Source organism: Mobula birostris, chromosome 26 (genome assembly GCF_030028105.1).
Source record: "Mobula birostris isolate sMobBir1 chromosome 26, sMobBir1.hap1, whole genome shotgun sequence".
NCBI classification, from domain to species: domain Eukaryota; kingdom Metazoa; phylum Chordata; class Chondrichthyes; order Myliobatiformes; family Myliobatidae; genus Mobula; species Mobula birostris.
Genome location: NC_092395.1, coordinates 17,277,746 through 17,291,816, shown reverse-complemented (window position 1 = coordinate 17,291,816; position 14,071 = coordinate 17,277,746). Strand labels below are relative to the sequence as shown.

At 40.2% G+C, this 14,071-nt stretch overlaps 1 protein-coding gene across 2 annotated transcripts in view; it reads right to left on the bottom strand.

Moving 5' to 3' along the window:
• LOC140188288 (guanine nucleotide-binding protein G(q) subunit alpha-like) overlaps positions 1 to 14,071 on the bottom strand; it is a 125,801-nt gene that overhangs the window by 44,842 nt on the left and 66,888 nt on the right. For both annotated transcript variants that reach the window (XM_072244391.1, XM_072244392.1), the window contains exon 2: positions 7,511 to 7,695. In XM_072244391.1, coding sequence (XP_072100492.1) covers positions 7,511 to 7,695 — 185 coding nt within the window. The remainder of the gene's footprint in view (positions 1 to 7,510; positions 7,696 to 14,071) is intronic.

Below are 14,071 nucleotides of genomic sequence, written 5' to 3'. Positions count from 1 at the left end.
AAACATGCAAGAATGGCTTAGTGTGCCTGACAAATCACAGTTCAACTGAATAAGTAGACTGGATTTGTTTTGTACAATTTTATCCCACATGATGTGAAGCAATGGAGGGTTTCAAAACATTACCCTTTCAAGCCAATCTGTAATTGTTGATTTCATCTCATAAAAGGCAACAAAAAAAAAAACCCTGGACAATAAAGATTAACATTATAACAATGTACTCAATGCCTCCGAAATGAGAGGAACTTCAAAATAAAAGCAAGATTCAAAGATGAAGCTTATAGATAAGGTATTCTGATATGGAACAACAAAAACATTTAAGGTTGAGACCTGAGGAGTGCAAATGAATCCAAGAAATGCCTGAAGGGCAGAAAATAAAAAGAATGTATGCATGACCTATTCCACATACCTGGCATATGAATTCTTGCCTTACATCGAAACAGTGACCAATTATGATAGATAGTAGACTATGGCTGAACTGAACAAATGCAAATAATCTCCAAACCTGGTCTTCAAACTTCATTCTAACAAGAGTACACTGATACAGAAATAATTATATTTGTGCTAGAGGTTGAGCAGAGTCAGTTATAGAGCACTACAGCACAGAAATAGGCCCTTTGGTGTATCCAGTCTGTACCGACCTAGTCCTTTCCACCTGTACCACCATACCCCTCTCATCCATCTACTTACCTAAATATCCTGCTTGTTACTTCTTCAAAGATATCTCCACTTAAGGAAACCATGCTGACTTCAGCCTATTTTATCATATGCCTCAAATTACCCCAAAACCTCATCCTTAATAATGGACTCCAACATTTTACCGATCACTGAAGTTAATGCCAACTGACCCATAATTTCCTGTCTTTTGCCTCCCTCCCTTAAAAAGTGATGTGACATTTGTGATTTTCCAGTTCTCCAGAACAATTTCAGAATCAAGTGAAAGATTACTTCTCATGCTGCCACTACCTCTTCAACTAAATTTTTCAGAACCGTGGACATTGTCCATCTGCTCCAGGTAACTTTAGCTTCAGAATGTTCAGATTCCTCATCACTTCATCCTTAATAATAGTGACTACACTCACTTCTGCCCCTGACATTCTCGAATTTCTGGCATACTGCTGGTACCTTCCCCAGTGAAGGCTGGTGTATTCAGTTCACCTGCTATTTCTTTGTCAGCTGATTACTACCTCTCCAGCATTATTTTCCAGCGGTCTGAGTCCACACTAACTTCTGTTTTACTCTTATATATCCAAATAATCTTTTGGCATCATCTGTTATATTACTGACTAGCTTACTTTCATATTTCATTGTTACTCTTTTTGCTTTTTTAATTGCCTTCTATTGTTCTTAAGGGGTTCACAATCCTTTGGCTTCCTACTTATTTTTGCTATATTACATGCTGTCTCTAATCAACAAGCTTCAAGACGTTGGCCTCAATACCTTCTCGTACAATTGAATTCTCAATTTTCTCACTTGAAGACCCAGTCAGTTTGGACTGGCAACAACATCTCCTCGTCAATCTTCATCAGCACAGGTTCCAAGGCTGTGTGCTTAGCCCTTGCTCTACTTGCTTTACACTTATGATTGTGTGGCTAAACTCAGCTCCAACACCATATTCAAGTTTGCTGGATCACTGTTGCAGGCTGAATCAGCATATAGAAGGGAGATTGAAAATCTGGCTGAGTGGTGCCACAGTAGCAAACTCTTATTCAATGTCAGCAAGACCAAGTTTAGAGTATGCAATGTTTTAAGGTTCAAGACTACCAGAGGACACTGTCCATATTCAGCTCTCAGTTAACACTGACTATTGGGCAATTTTGCAGATCCTTCAACAAGGCCAAAGCAACATTCCACAGGGTGTTAAGCAAAGGATTCTCTCAGTTACTCAAGCTAGGAATAGCAGCTGGTTCCTACATTAGTAGATGAACAAATCCGCACAAGGTAATCCTCTTCCCTCCTGGAAACTCAGAAATTTCATTTTATTTGACTTCAGCTGCAGAATATTATCACAACCTTTCAAAATATAATTCATAAAGTCAAACACCCATTTGTAAACATTTTGACCAAAACACTTTGAAGAGTTACAACTTCCTGACCATCTATCTTCTCTCACCAGTGGGAAAATGAAGGTTTAGGGAGCAGGAACAAAAAGATAAATTAGTCAATTTCAAACAGATAATACACTGTCATTGTACTATCCCGATCACTCACTGTGAAACTACACTCCCATTAAACCTATGGCCCTACATAAAGTTGGAAGTCCAAAGTACATATATTATCAAAGTATGTATACTATATACAACCTTTACAGGCAGCAGCAAAACAAAGAAACTCAATAGAACCAATTTAAAAAACTGTCAAAACACCTATTGTGCAGGAAAACAAATCAATAAAAATAAGCACATAACATTTGGAACAGCCAGGAAGCCAGTCATCACCGCAGTTGAATCAAGAGCCCATTAGTTGCAACAGCCAGAGCTTTGGTTTCGTGCAGAGATAAACCTTGTGGAGCAGCGAGCTAAACTGGCCTTGCCGACACCCTGATCTTTTTAACTTGACCTGGCGCTTAGATTGTCCAAACCTTAAGTCGCTCCTCACTCTTTGACCACGTCCTGCCTCTTCAATATGTTCTTGGGCCTAGGCCCCACTGCCTTGACTCAGCACTTAAATCAATCAGACCTTAGGTCTTTCTTCACTCTCAGGCCCAAAACTCCAGCCATTGTTGCTCTGCATCATTCCAGCAAGTGTCTCCTTTCAATCAACTTTGGCTAGCTCCTCTCTCATGCCTCTATAGTTACCTTTACTCAACCACAATACCGATAAATCCAATTGCAGCTTTTCCCTCTCGAACTGCTGGGTGAATTGCATCATATTATGATACCCACCTTCTAAGAGTTCTAAGGTTCTAAGGAGAACCTTCTAAGCATAAGATATTACAATTTAGCAGAGGTGGAATTCTGTTTTGTTTTAAGATTACAGTTCAAGTTAGGATGATTACAGAATGCAAGTACACTGTATATTACAGAAGATAAATGAACACAGATTAATTGGTAGTCTCTTTTAAATGTGTAAAAATTAAATTCTAATTTGCTTTGATCTTAGTATTATGGCTCCTACATTGTCTCAGGAGACTAATTCGTTGAAAGTATATTTTGTTCTAGCTATACATATTACAGGGTAAAAAGCTAATCCTCTGTGCTACAGGTGTTGTATACATTTCTGTGCTTAGCTAATTGAATGAGACAAAATAATTAAGGAAGATGAGATATAATGCCATAAATACTTACCTACCTTTATGTATAGATCAAACTCCATACCACAAGTAAATCTGGTAAAAATTTCTTCAGTAATCGATTACAAATACTGATATCACATCAAATAATAACTACTGAAACAGTCATTTCAAAATATGTGGAACTCTTCAAAGGTAAATATCCACAGCTCTCTAATACCATTTAAGAATGAAAATGTCCTATATAGGTCTGGCCAATGTTGTTGACTCTGATTTTTTCCCCCCCAAAGCTGTTTCAATTACTCAGTGATTCAATAAAACAGCCAATCAAATTTGAGGAAATTATTAATTATCAATTGCAAAAAAAAACTATTCAGTTAAACAAGATTGTGGAATTAAAGTCTTGCATAAAGTGACACTGATCCAGAAGAACACAACGCAGTCAAAATACATCGTAATGTAATATATTCAGATCACTTTCTGGATCCAGCAATTGCAATGCAATACAAAATTACATGTTCTGTCGTCAAAAAATTACACCAACATCACATGTGCATAGAAAATTAGCAAAGTAATTAAGCTTTCATTTCCAACTATTGTTGTTTTGAGACAGCTGCAAATCTGTAACTTAGAAATACTGGCCATCAGCTATAGTCACTCAACTAACTTGTCAAGTCAGAATAGTGAGCAAGTGTCTTGTTTCCTGTGGGAAGAGGAGATAACCAATGTTCAGATCTAATGTGCAAAGATCTGGCAACTGGAGTATAATGTAGCAAAATGTGCAACTGATGATTTTGGCAGGAAAATAAAATTTTAAAAAATCCTTTGATGAAAAATCACTAATCAAATAGTGGAATCTGGGTGGCCTAATGTGTGATTCACAAAAGGCTACTATGCTGATACAGTCAGCAATTAGAAAGCTAAAAACATTATTGTTTCCTGCTCAATTAATTGAATACACGTGTAGATTATACTTCAATGAAATGACGCAAAAGTGAGATCACATCTGGGTGCATTATTGCTGTCCTTATTTAAGGGAGGATGATAATACAGTCGGCCCTCCTTATCCGTGAGTTCCGTATGCGCGAAGTCAACCAACTGCGAATTGAGAAAACCTGGAAGTGCTCTTCCAGCGGTTGTTGTTTGAGCATTACAGACTTTTTTTCCTTGTCATTATTCCCTAAGCAATGCAGTATAACAACTATCTAGAGATGATTTAAAGCAGGGGTCCCCAACCTTTTTCGCACCGCGGACCGGTTTAATATTGACAATATTCTTGCGGACCAGCCAATCCGGGGGGGTGCGAGTTCAAGTAGGGTGAAAATCACCTCAACATGTCTTTTACAAGTTAGGGTTGCCAACTTTCTCACTCCCAAATAAGGGACAAAAGTAGCAGTCAAATCCCCGGGACACTTGTGTTTACCCCAAGAAAGACTACCATGACCATGAAGCCTTGCGCAGGCACTTGTGTGCACATGCATGACGTGTGCATGCACATACGTAGCGATTTTTTTTCCATAAATCGGTTTTGCCTTAATCTTCCCGACTATACTGTACATACATTATTTCTTCTTTATATAGGCTGTGTAAAATTATCATATCATTCCTGCTTTACTATACTTTAGTGTTATTTTCGGTTTTATGTGTTATTTGGTACGATATAGTAGGTTATTTTTTGGGTCTGGGAACACTCAAAAATTTTTCCCATATAAATTAATGGTAATTGCATCTTCGCTTTATGCCATTTCAGCACGAAAGGTTTCATAGGAACGCTCTACCTTAGCAGGGGAAATACGGGACAAGGGTGGTCCCGTATGAGACAAACCAATTTAGCCCGATATACGGGATGTCCTGGCAAATACGGGACAGTTGGCAACCCTATGTTCAAGTTCAACAGTGCATGACAGGGAACGAGGAAAGGGGCAGCTGACTTATATCGTTTCCTTGCAGACCGGTAGCGCATACTTTGCGGCCCCGTGGTTGGGGACCGCTGATTTAAAGTATACGGGAGGATGTGCATAGGTTAACGTGGATTGGGATCGAAAAAAACGGAAGTTCTCTTACTAAGTCGAAACAGGTACATCCGGTATTATTTAGTTTCATAGTCAAATGTTTGTCTGAGTATATAGTATATATTTAACCCTTCTATGCATATAAAACACTTAAGAAACGTATGTTTCAGCGCCGGGCTCGGGAACGGAAGCTCCCAAGTTTGATCCAGTGACAGACCGCTCCTGAGCGCACTCTCCATCCATGTCAGGTTGATGTGGAGGATCGGAAACCCAAAACCACTGTATTGCTTAGTAATAACTATAGCTTTCATCCGGACAGGGCCTTTCTCACTTTATCCTTTAAAATTGTTCCGATCGTTGACCGACTGTAGTCTAATGCTTTTCCAATGACCGATGGCGTTTCACCTCTTTCTGATCGCTTTATTATTTCCACTTTATTTTCAATCGTGATTATTTTCGTGAACAGAAACACTACGCATTCAGAGCTCTGCCGCCGGGTCCTAATGTCCACCGCACTGAGACAGGTTAAATAAGGTCCGGGGTTTCGCTGGGTCCTGAGGTCCACCGCATTGAGACAGGTTGAATAAGGGACTTGAGCATCCCCGCTTATTGGTATCCGCGGTGGATCCTGGAACCAATCCCTTGCGGATAAGGAGGGCCAACTGTACTATGAAAGCAGATCAGATGTGTATTACTGGACTAATAACTGGTATGGGTGGGATGTCTTATTAAGAAAGGTTGGACAGACATGCTTGTATGTGCTTGAATCCAAAACAGCGAGAGGGGATTTAATCCATTCATTCCATCAAGATTCCTCAATATTGTATATGAAGAGAAAGTTTCCTCTTATGCAAACATCTAAAACTAAGGATCATACTTTGAAAAAATATACATTTTTTTTTAAACTGAATTTTTTCCTCAGAGGATCCTGAGTCTTTGGAACTCACTTCCTCAAAGGGCATGGAAACAGTTTTTTTTTAAAATTTAAAATATGGTATTAGTCCTAATGTTGATACCTTGGAGAGAGTTACTGGGATGAGACAGGAATAGAGTTTAAGTTACATTCAGATCAGACAGAATCTTTAGTGGTAGAGCAAACTCAAGTTCAACTGATCTTAACACACACACATCTTTGGTTGTCCATCAAAATCCGATGACAACGTCCACTCCTTTAAGGATGAGATCTTTGATGACTATACAGTCCTATCTTGGACCCACAAGCTCTATTGCAGGTGGAACATGTATATGTGGTAGTGGTGGCAACCATGGCTGCATATCTCCTGGCTCTCTTCTGTCTTCTGGTTGTTCTTTCCATCTCCAGGATACGAACCTCGTCCCTACACAGCTGTCGCCAAGTGGTACGGTCAGCAGCAACATCCACCAGGTCCTCGGGTCTGATCTTGCACTTTCTTAAAGCATTCTTCATCTGATCCTTATAGCACTTCTTCGGCCCTCCAGCTGAGCATTCACCATGATGTAGCTGGCCGTATAACACTCTGCAGGGTAGCCGACGTGTGGGTATCCTTATCACGTGCCCCAGCCACTGCAGCTGACGCTGGGTGATCATGGCCTCTATACTCCTGCAGTTGGTCTTTACAAGTATTTCAGTGTGAGGCACCCACTCACGCCAGGTAATTCCCAGGACGCGCTGGAGGCAGCTTATCTGCAAGCGCTCCAAGGACTTGATGTGACAGCTGTAGGTTACCCAAGCTTTACAGCTATAAAGGAGGGTGGTGACACAGACTGCTTGGTATACAGCGACCTTTGTGGAGGGACGAAGGTTCCTGTTCTGAAAGACTCTACGCTGAAGTCTCCCAAAGGCAGCTGATGCCAGTTTAATGAAGCGCTGGATGTCGTTGTAAATGTCGCTATCCTCAGAGAGAATGCTCCCCAGATATTTGAAAGATAGCACTACTAACAGCTTTTTATCATCAACAATGAAGGCAGGTCGAATGGGTGGGACACTGGTACTCCATTGGCAAGCCACTTTTGTCTTGATGGTATTGACAGTCAGCCCCATCCTGCTGTATGCTCTCACCGCCACAGTAAAGACAGTCTGAAGGTCCTACGGAGTATGGGCCACAAGAGCACAATCGTCTGCATTTCATATACACACACTTTTTTTTTAAATTGAACTACTTAAAAGTAATAAAAATTGAGGTGCATTGTTCAGACTTTTATTTTAAATGGCAAGCAAAGCAACATGCTAGCAGATGCGTGCACTTTATTGCAATAATAATAAAAGTTGTTTCCCTTTTTATAAAGTTACCTTGTTTTGCTCATGTTTGTACTGGATTTTAAGCGTTTCCATGGCTCTGATCATCGACTGCATGGCAGTGAATATATTTTGGTAGACCAGCTTAGTAAAACCTCGTTTGTCTTCATCTGAATATCCACTTCCATGAATGATCCGCATCTGCTTGATGAATGTGCTCTTGCCACTTTCTCCCGTACCTAGAAAGGAACAATTCCACAAGGTCAGTGGGTATTAGTGACAGTTTAAATATTTTGTTACACTATTATTTTGAAAATACAAAGGCAAATATAAGAATGGCAAATAAAATTATAACTGACTTTGAAGATGCATCTATTGAGGTAACAAATGCACATCATTTTTAGACTTTTCTCCATTAATTATGCTAACATTAAAAACAAATAACTGAATATCTTCACTTTAAAGTAGAATCTTCTAACATAAAAACATCCTTGCTGTGTCAATCAGTTGGACCAAGTATGATCTGTGCATGCACATACACACTCTTATCCCCCAGAGGTCCAAATCCCATTTCTACCAAGGTCATATTTTCCTCATTTACCTATATCACTTCACGTTTTGGACAGAAATTTTGCATCTATTTTGAAAATAATTCTCAATAATCAAAAGTTGAAAAAAATAAGACTCCACACTTAAGAGTAATTCAGTCTCAGTGATATTGACTGGCAATAAATTATACTGTTGCTATTTAGATTTGAAATGATTTGATGTAACTAAGTCAAATTTGCTTTGTATTAACACAGTGCAACCACAAGTTCATACTATGTAATGCATCCCAAAAGTTACATTACCAACCACAAATAATGGATTCCGGTTAACTAGGACACATCAGGTACATGTTGGCCCAATTGAGCAGTTGCCCCAATTAGCCAAATTTTCATTGAAATTGAATTGAATTGGCTTTATTTCTTACACCCTTCACATATATGAGTGAAAATCTTTACAATATGTCTCCATCTAAATGTGCAATCATAGTGATTTATAATAAATAGAATAGTCAATGTAATTTCAAGTACACTCAATTCAGCGCGAGTTCATCAGTCTGATGGCCTGGTGGAAGAAGCTGCCCCAGAGCTTGTTGGTCCTGGCTTTTATGCTGCAGTACCACTTCCTGGATGGTAGCAGCTGGAATAGATTGTGATTGGGGTGACTTTGCTCTCTAATGATCCTACAGGCCCTTTTTACACACCTGCCCTTGTAAATGTCCTGAATCATAGGAAGTTCACAACTACAGATGTGCTGGGCTGTCCACACCATTCTCTGCAGAGACCTGCGATTAAGGGAGATACAGTTCCAATACCAGGCGGTGATGTAACTAGTCAGGATGTTCTCAATTGGAGCCCCTGTAGAAAGTTCTTAGGATTTGGAGGCTCATACCAAACTTCCTCAAATGTCTGAGGTGAAAGAGGCACTGTTGCGTACAGACAATGTGAGGTCCTCGGTGATGTGGATGCTGAGGGATGCTGCTGCTCCTGTAAGCCACCTCGTTCTTGTTTGAGATAAGGCCAATCAATGTAGTGTCGTCGACACATTTAATTAGCAGTTTGGAGCTGCAGGTGGTGATACAGTCATGGGTATACAGGGAGTAAAGGAGGGGATTCATTACACACCCCTGAGAGGGTCCTATATTGAGAGTCAGAGGGTTGGAGGTGAGGGAGCCCACTCTTAAAACTTGCTGGCGATCTGCCAGGAAGTCCAGGATCCAGTTGCACAAGGCAGGGTCAAGGCCAAGGTCTCTGCGCTTCTTGTTGAGCCTGGATGGAATTATGGTGTTGAATGCTGAACTGTAGTCCAAGAACAGCATTCTCACATAAGCATCCTTCTTCTTCAGATGTGTAAGGACAGTACGTAGAGTAATGGTTGTTGCATCATCTGTCAATTGGTTGCGTCAGTAGGCGAATTGTAGGGAAATTGTAGGTGAAATAGTTGAAAGATATAAAAATGGCAAACTACTGTTTAACTGAGTAACAAATTGTGTATTTAAATGAAATACAGAACAAATTAAAACAGTACCAATCCTACTACAGTACTACAAAACTGTGTTTTAGTTCTTAATAGTAATTGACAGAGGAATTCATCTGGTGTACATTGCCATGTATGGGGTGTCCCTAGAACAGGGGTCCCCAACCTTTTTTGCACCGCAGACTGCTTTAATATTGACAATATTCTTGCGGACCGGCCGACCTGGTGGGTGGGGGGTGTTAATCACGACCGGAATATAGGTGATAAGTCAGTTATAAGTGGTTAATACACTCAATTTCGTTTCTGAAGAGGTTTATTTAACTAATTTAATATTAAACACACAGCGCATATTTTCCTCCCATGAATGTAGTGATAAGTCAATTATAACAGTGGCTCCAAACCTCTGGGCCGCGGACCAATATATTGCCGCGAAGAACGCAGCGGTAGCCAGAGCGCACCCAGCACATCTTTAAGAAAAAAGCTGAAGTAAACAAGCTAATTGATTAGGTGTCACCCGGCATGTAAATGCCAGCCCAGATCAGAGGCAACGCATCGGCAATCCCCTCTGATCTGGACCGACATTTACATGCCAGGCGGCACCTAATCAATTAGCTTGTTTACTTCGGCTTTTTTCTTAAAGATGTGCTAGGTGCATTCCAGCTACCGCTGCATTCTTCGTGGATCAGAGGTTGGGGACCACTGAATTTAAGTCAATAACATCATAACATTTTAAGTAACGTTTGGATATTAAACACAGCGCATATTTTCCTCGTATGAACATATAAAATCATTGCAACGCACCAAGATGGCTCAATCAGTGGGAGTCCTGGGCTTGTTTTCCTGCAACAAGACGGTCCCATCAAGGGGTGATGGGAAACAGCGATACTCGAAAGGGGTTCCTTATATCCAGTCTATTCTGCAATTTAGTTTTCGTTGCATTCATTGCAGAAAACTCCGCTTCGCAGTGATATGATATTGGAAATGGAAGCAACGTTTTCAGTGCTTTCGTGGCTACCTCAAGATATTCAGCATTGACTTTGATTCAGAATGCCGGCACAGACGTTATGTCAACCATACTTTTCAGCCCACCGTCATTTGCAAGCTCAAGGAGTTGATCGTCTTCTCGTGCTGACATGGAAGATTCACTGGAAACATTCACAAATGGGTCACGGACCCATTCCTTTGCACGTCTAGGGTCACTGATGACCTTGCGTGCATCAAAGTTCAACAGTGGGTGCGACAGGGAATGAGGAAAGGTGCAGCTGACTCGTATCGTTTCATATCGCCAAATCATATTGTTTACTTACCGCTCGGTAGCACATGCTTAACGGTACCAGTCCACGGCCCAGTGGTTGGGGACCACTGCCCTAGAAAACCTACTACACTATTCACAACACCACCAACCTTCATGCTATGTGCTAACACACACTTCCACTTCCTCATCTAATCTCAAAGGTTCATTTTATTGTCAAAGTATGCATGTACAACACAACTGATATTTGTCTTCTCCTGATAGCCCCCCCCTCACAAAAATAGAAAAAGTAACAAAAACAATTTATTAAAAAAAAACTACATGCTCTACCTTCATCGATTTGTTCTCATATTCTCAAAGATTTAATCAGACTCGTGACGACTGACTTGCCACTCAAAAAGACACAATGACTGTCCCCAATCAGACTATGCTTCTCCAAATGTGGTAAATGTTATGTCTACAAATCTTTTACAATAATTTGCCTATCATTGAAGTAAAACTCACTGGTCTATAATTCCAGGGTTATCCTCACCCCTTTTCTTGAACAAAGGAATAACATTTGCCGCTCTTCAATCATCTGGTATTTCTCCTGTGGCCAGTGAAGACACAAAGAACATTGTCAAAGGTGCAGGAATCTCTTCCCTTAGTAACCTGAGGTATAACCAGTCAGCTCTGGGGATTTATTGTTCTAATGGTTTTTCAAAAGCTTCAGTGCATCATCTTTCTTAATGTCAACATGTTCTAGCATATGAGCCTGTTTTACACTGACTTCACAATCAAGGTCCCTCTCACTAGTGAATAAAGTATTCACCAAGGACTTCCCTACCTCTTCCGACTCCAGGGGCATTTCCTCTAAGCCTGATCAGTTTTACCTTCACTCTAATCATCCTCTTATTCTTCATGTGTAGAATCCCTTCAGGTTTCCTTGAATTCTATTTGCCAAGGCCTTCTTAGGTCCTCTTCTAGCTTTCCCAAGTCTATTCTTAAGCTCCTTCCTAACAGTGTCTTCCATTACTTTTGCTGATGAACACAAAGATCAGAAACAACAGGATAACAACGAGGAAGTCTGCTGGAAATCCAAGCAACACATACAAAATGCTGGACAAAGTTTGGGACATTGTGAGGGTGAGAAGACTGGCAGAAGGATGGACTGTTGGAATTAAAAGCCATAATATGGCCTCTAGAAATCCTGGAATGCTAAATTGAAGCTGTTAACTTCCTTAGTTGAACCAGATTAGCAGAATGAAGAACTCTAACTGAAAATTTAAGGAAAAGAAAGGCACAGAGAAGAGTCCATGGCACAAGCAGGTAAAAGCAGTTGGCATCTATCCAAACCACCAGTTTCTATGTGGACGCAAAAGCGCAGGGAAAATTTAAGTTACTTAGTCATGGCAAAAATATGCGGAATAAAGGAAATGGAACAGGTCTACAAAAGGTCTTGAAAGATTAACATTTTGAATCTCAATAAAATCTGTTTATATTCACTGAATTTATTTGGTTATGACGTGACTAATCAAGATGCTGTGAATGCAACAGGGTGGCTACAGGTTGGAAAATACTGGCTTAATCTTAAATCATGAATTATACTATTCAAGAGTGACATTTAAGAGGTAGGTTTTAGGACTTGCTGGTGAGTTTCACTGAGCAGGACCTTAGAGGGCAAATTGTTAGTTAATAATTGGTTGGCTAACAGACAGCAACAAAGTTAGGGTCAAGTAGAGTGGCCAGTATCAGAGTGGATGGAGAGCTTAGGCTTTGGCACAAAGTGGTGGAGTAAACAGCACCAAACATAGGCGAGTGAGAAAGAGTGCAGTATTTTTTTTTTAAAAGCTCCAATGAAGCATCACAAGTAAGAACAAATAAGGTTTTAATTTTGTCATTCATCTGTAATCCTTGATTCAGCAGGAACACAGTTAGGACAATGGAATGCTCCTCATGCAAGAGATAGAAAGTCAGGGAACTCCAGTCTCCTTAATGATGACATCTGCGGGAAGTGCACCTAGGGGGATGAGTACTAGTACACTAAGTCAGAAAGTGGGGAAATTGAGAGAAAGGTAGGAAAGGCACGAGGTAATGGACACTAGAATGGACAGGTTGAAGTGTGTATATTGTAATGATAGGAATATTATGGGTAAGGTTGTTGAAGTCAGAGAATAGATCATTACATGGATAATGATATTGTGACCATTAACAAAGACTTAGGGGAGAGGGGAACAGGAAAGCTGCTTAATATTCCAGGGTTTCAATGTTTCAGATGGAGAAGGACACCTTTTTTTAAAAAAAGGTGGGGGAGGGGGAGGGTTTGAGATCCTCTAATAATTGGGGACAATATCACAGTTGAGTGAAGTGGCCAGCATGATCAAAGACTCTACCCACCATAGAAATACCCTCTTCCATGACACAGAATACAAAAGCTTAAAAGCATGTACTACTAGTTTCAAGGGCAGATTCTACCCTGAAACTAGCCCATTAAAGTCATGTATCTTATTACACACCTGCATAGCACTTTCTCTGTAGTTGCACTATTTTGCATTGTTATTGTTTTACCTTGTATTACCTCAATGCACTGCGTGCAATGATTTGATCTGTGTCAACAGTATGCCAGATAAGCTTTTCATTGTACCTTCATACATCCGACAACAATAAACCAATTTCAGTATTTACCAAGAGCACATGGAGGATAGGGAAATCAGTACATAATGTGCTAACATGCTGCAGCGTTAAGATGGAGGTAAATTGGATCTCAAGATGGAGGTAAATTGGATCTCAATAAACATCAAGGTGGAAAAGTCACCAGGACCCGATGGAATATACTCATCATTAAGGTTGAGAGATGAGCTGGGGCCTTGATCAATATCTTTGTACCATCTCTAGCAACAGGCTAGGTTTTGAAGGACGGCAAATAGCTAAGGTTCCACTATTCAAGAAGAGAAATGTATAATCCTGGAAACTATAAAACTAGTGAATTTCACATCAGTGTTGAGGAAGTTAATGAATAGGATGAGCAATTAGAAAGCAATGGCATAACTCATTGCATTGTGAGGGGCAAGGCAAGTTCTGTCTTACTAACGAGTTTTTTTTTTGAAGTAGTAAGGAAGGCAATTGATGAAGATAGACCTGTGAATGTTGCCTACATGCTCTTTAGTAAAATATTTGTCAAGGTCCCTTATGGGGGCTCATCCAAAAGATTAAGATGCATGGATCGACAGTAAATTTGGTAGTCAAGATTCAGAATTAGTTTACTCATAGAATAGAGATCAATGGGACTTATTCTGGCTGGAGGTCAGTGATTAACAGTCAATATAGGGACCTGCTCTGGAAGTTCTGGCATTTGATACATA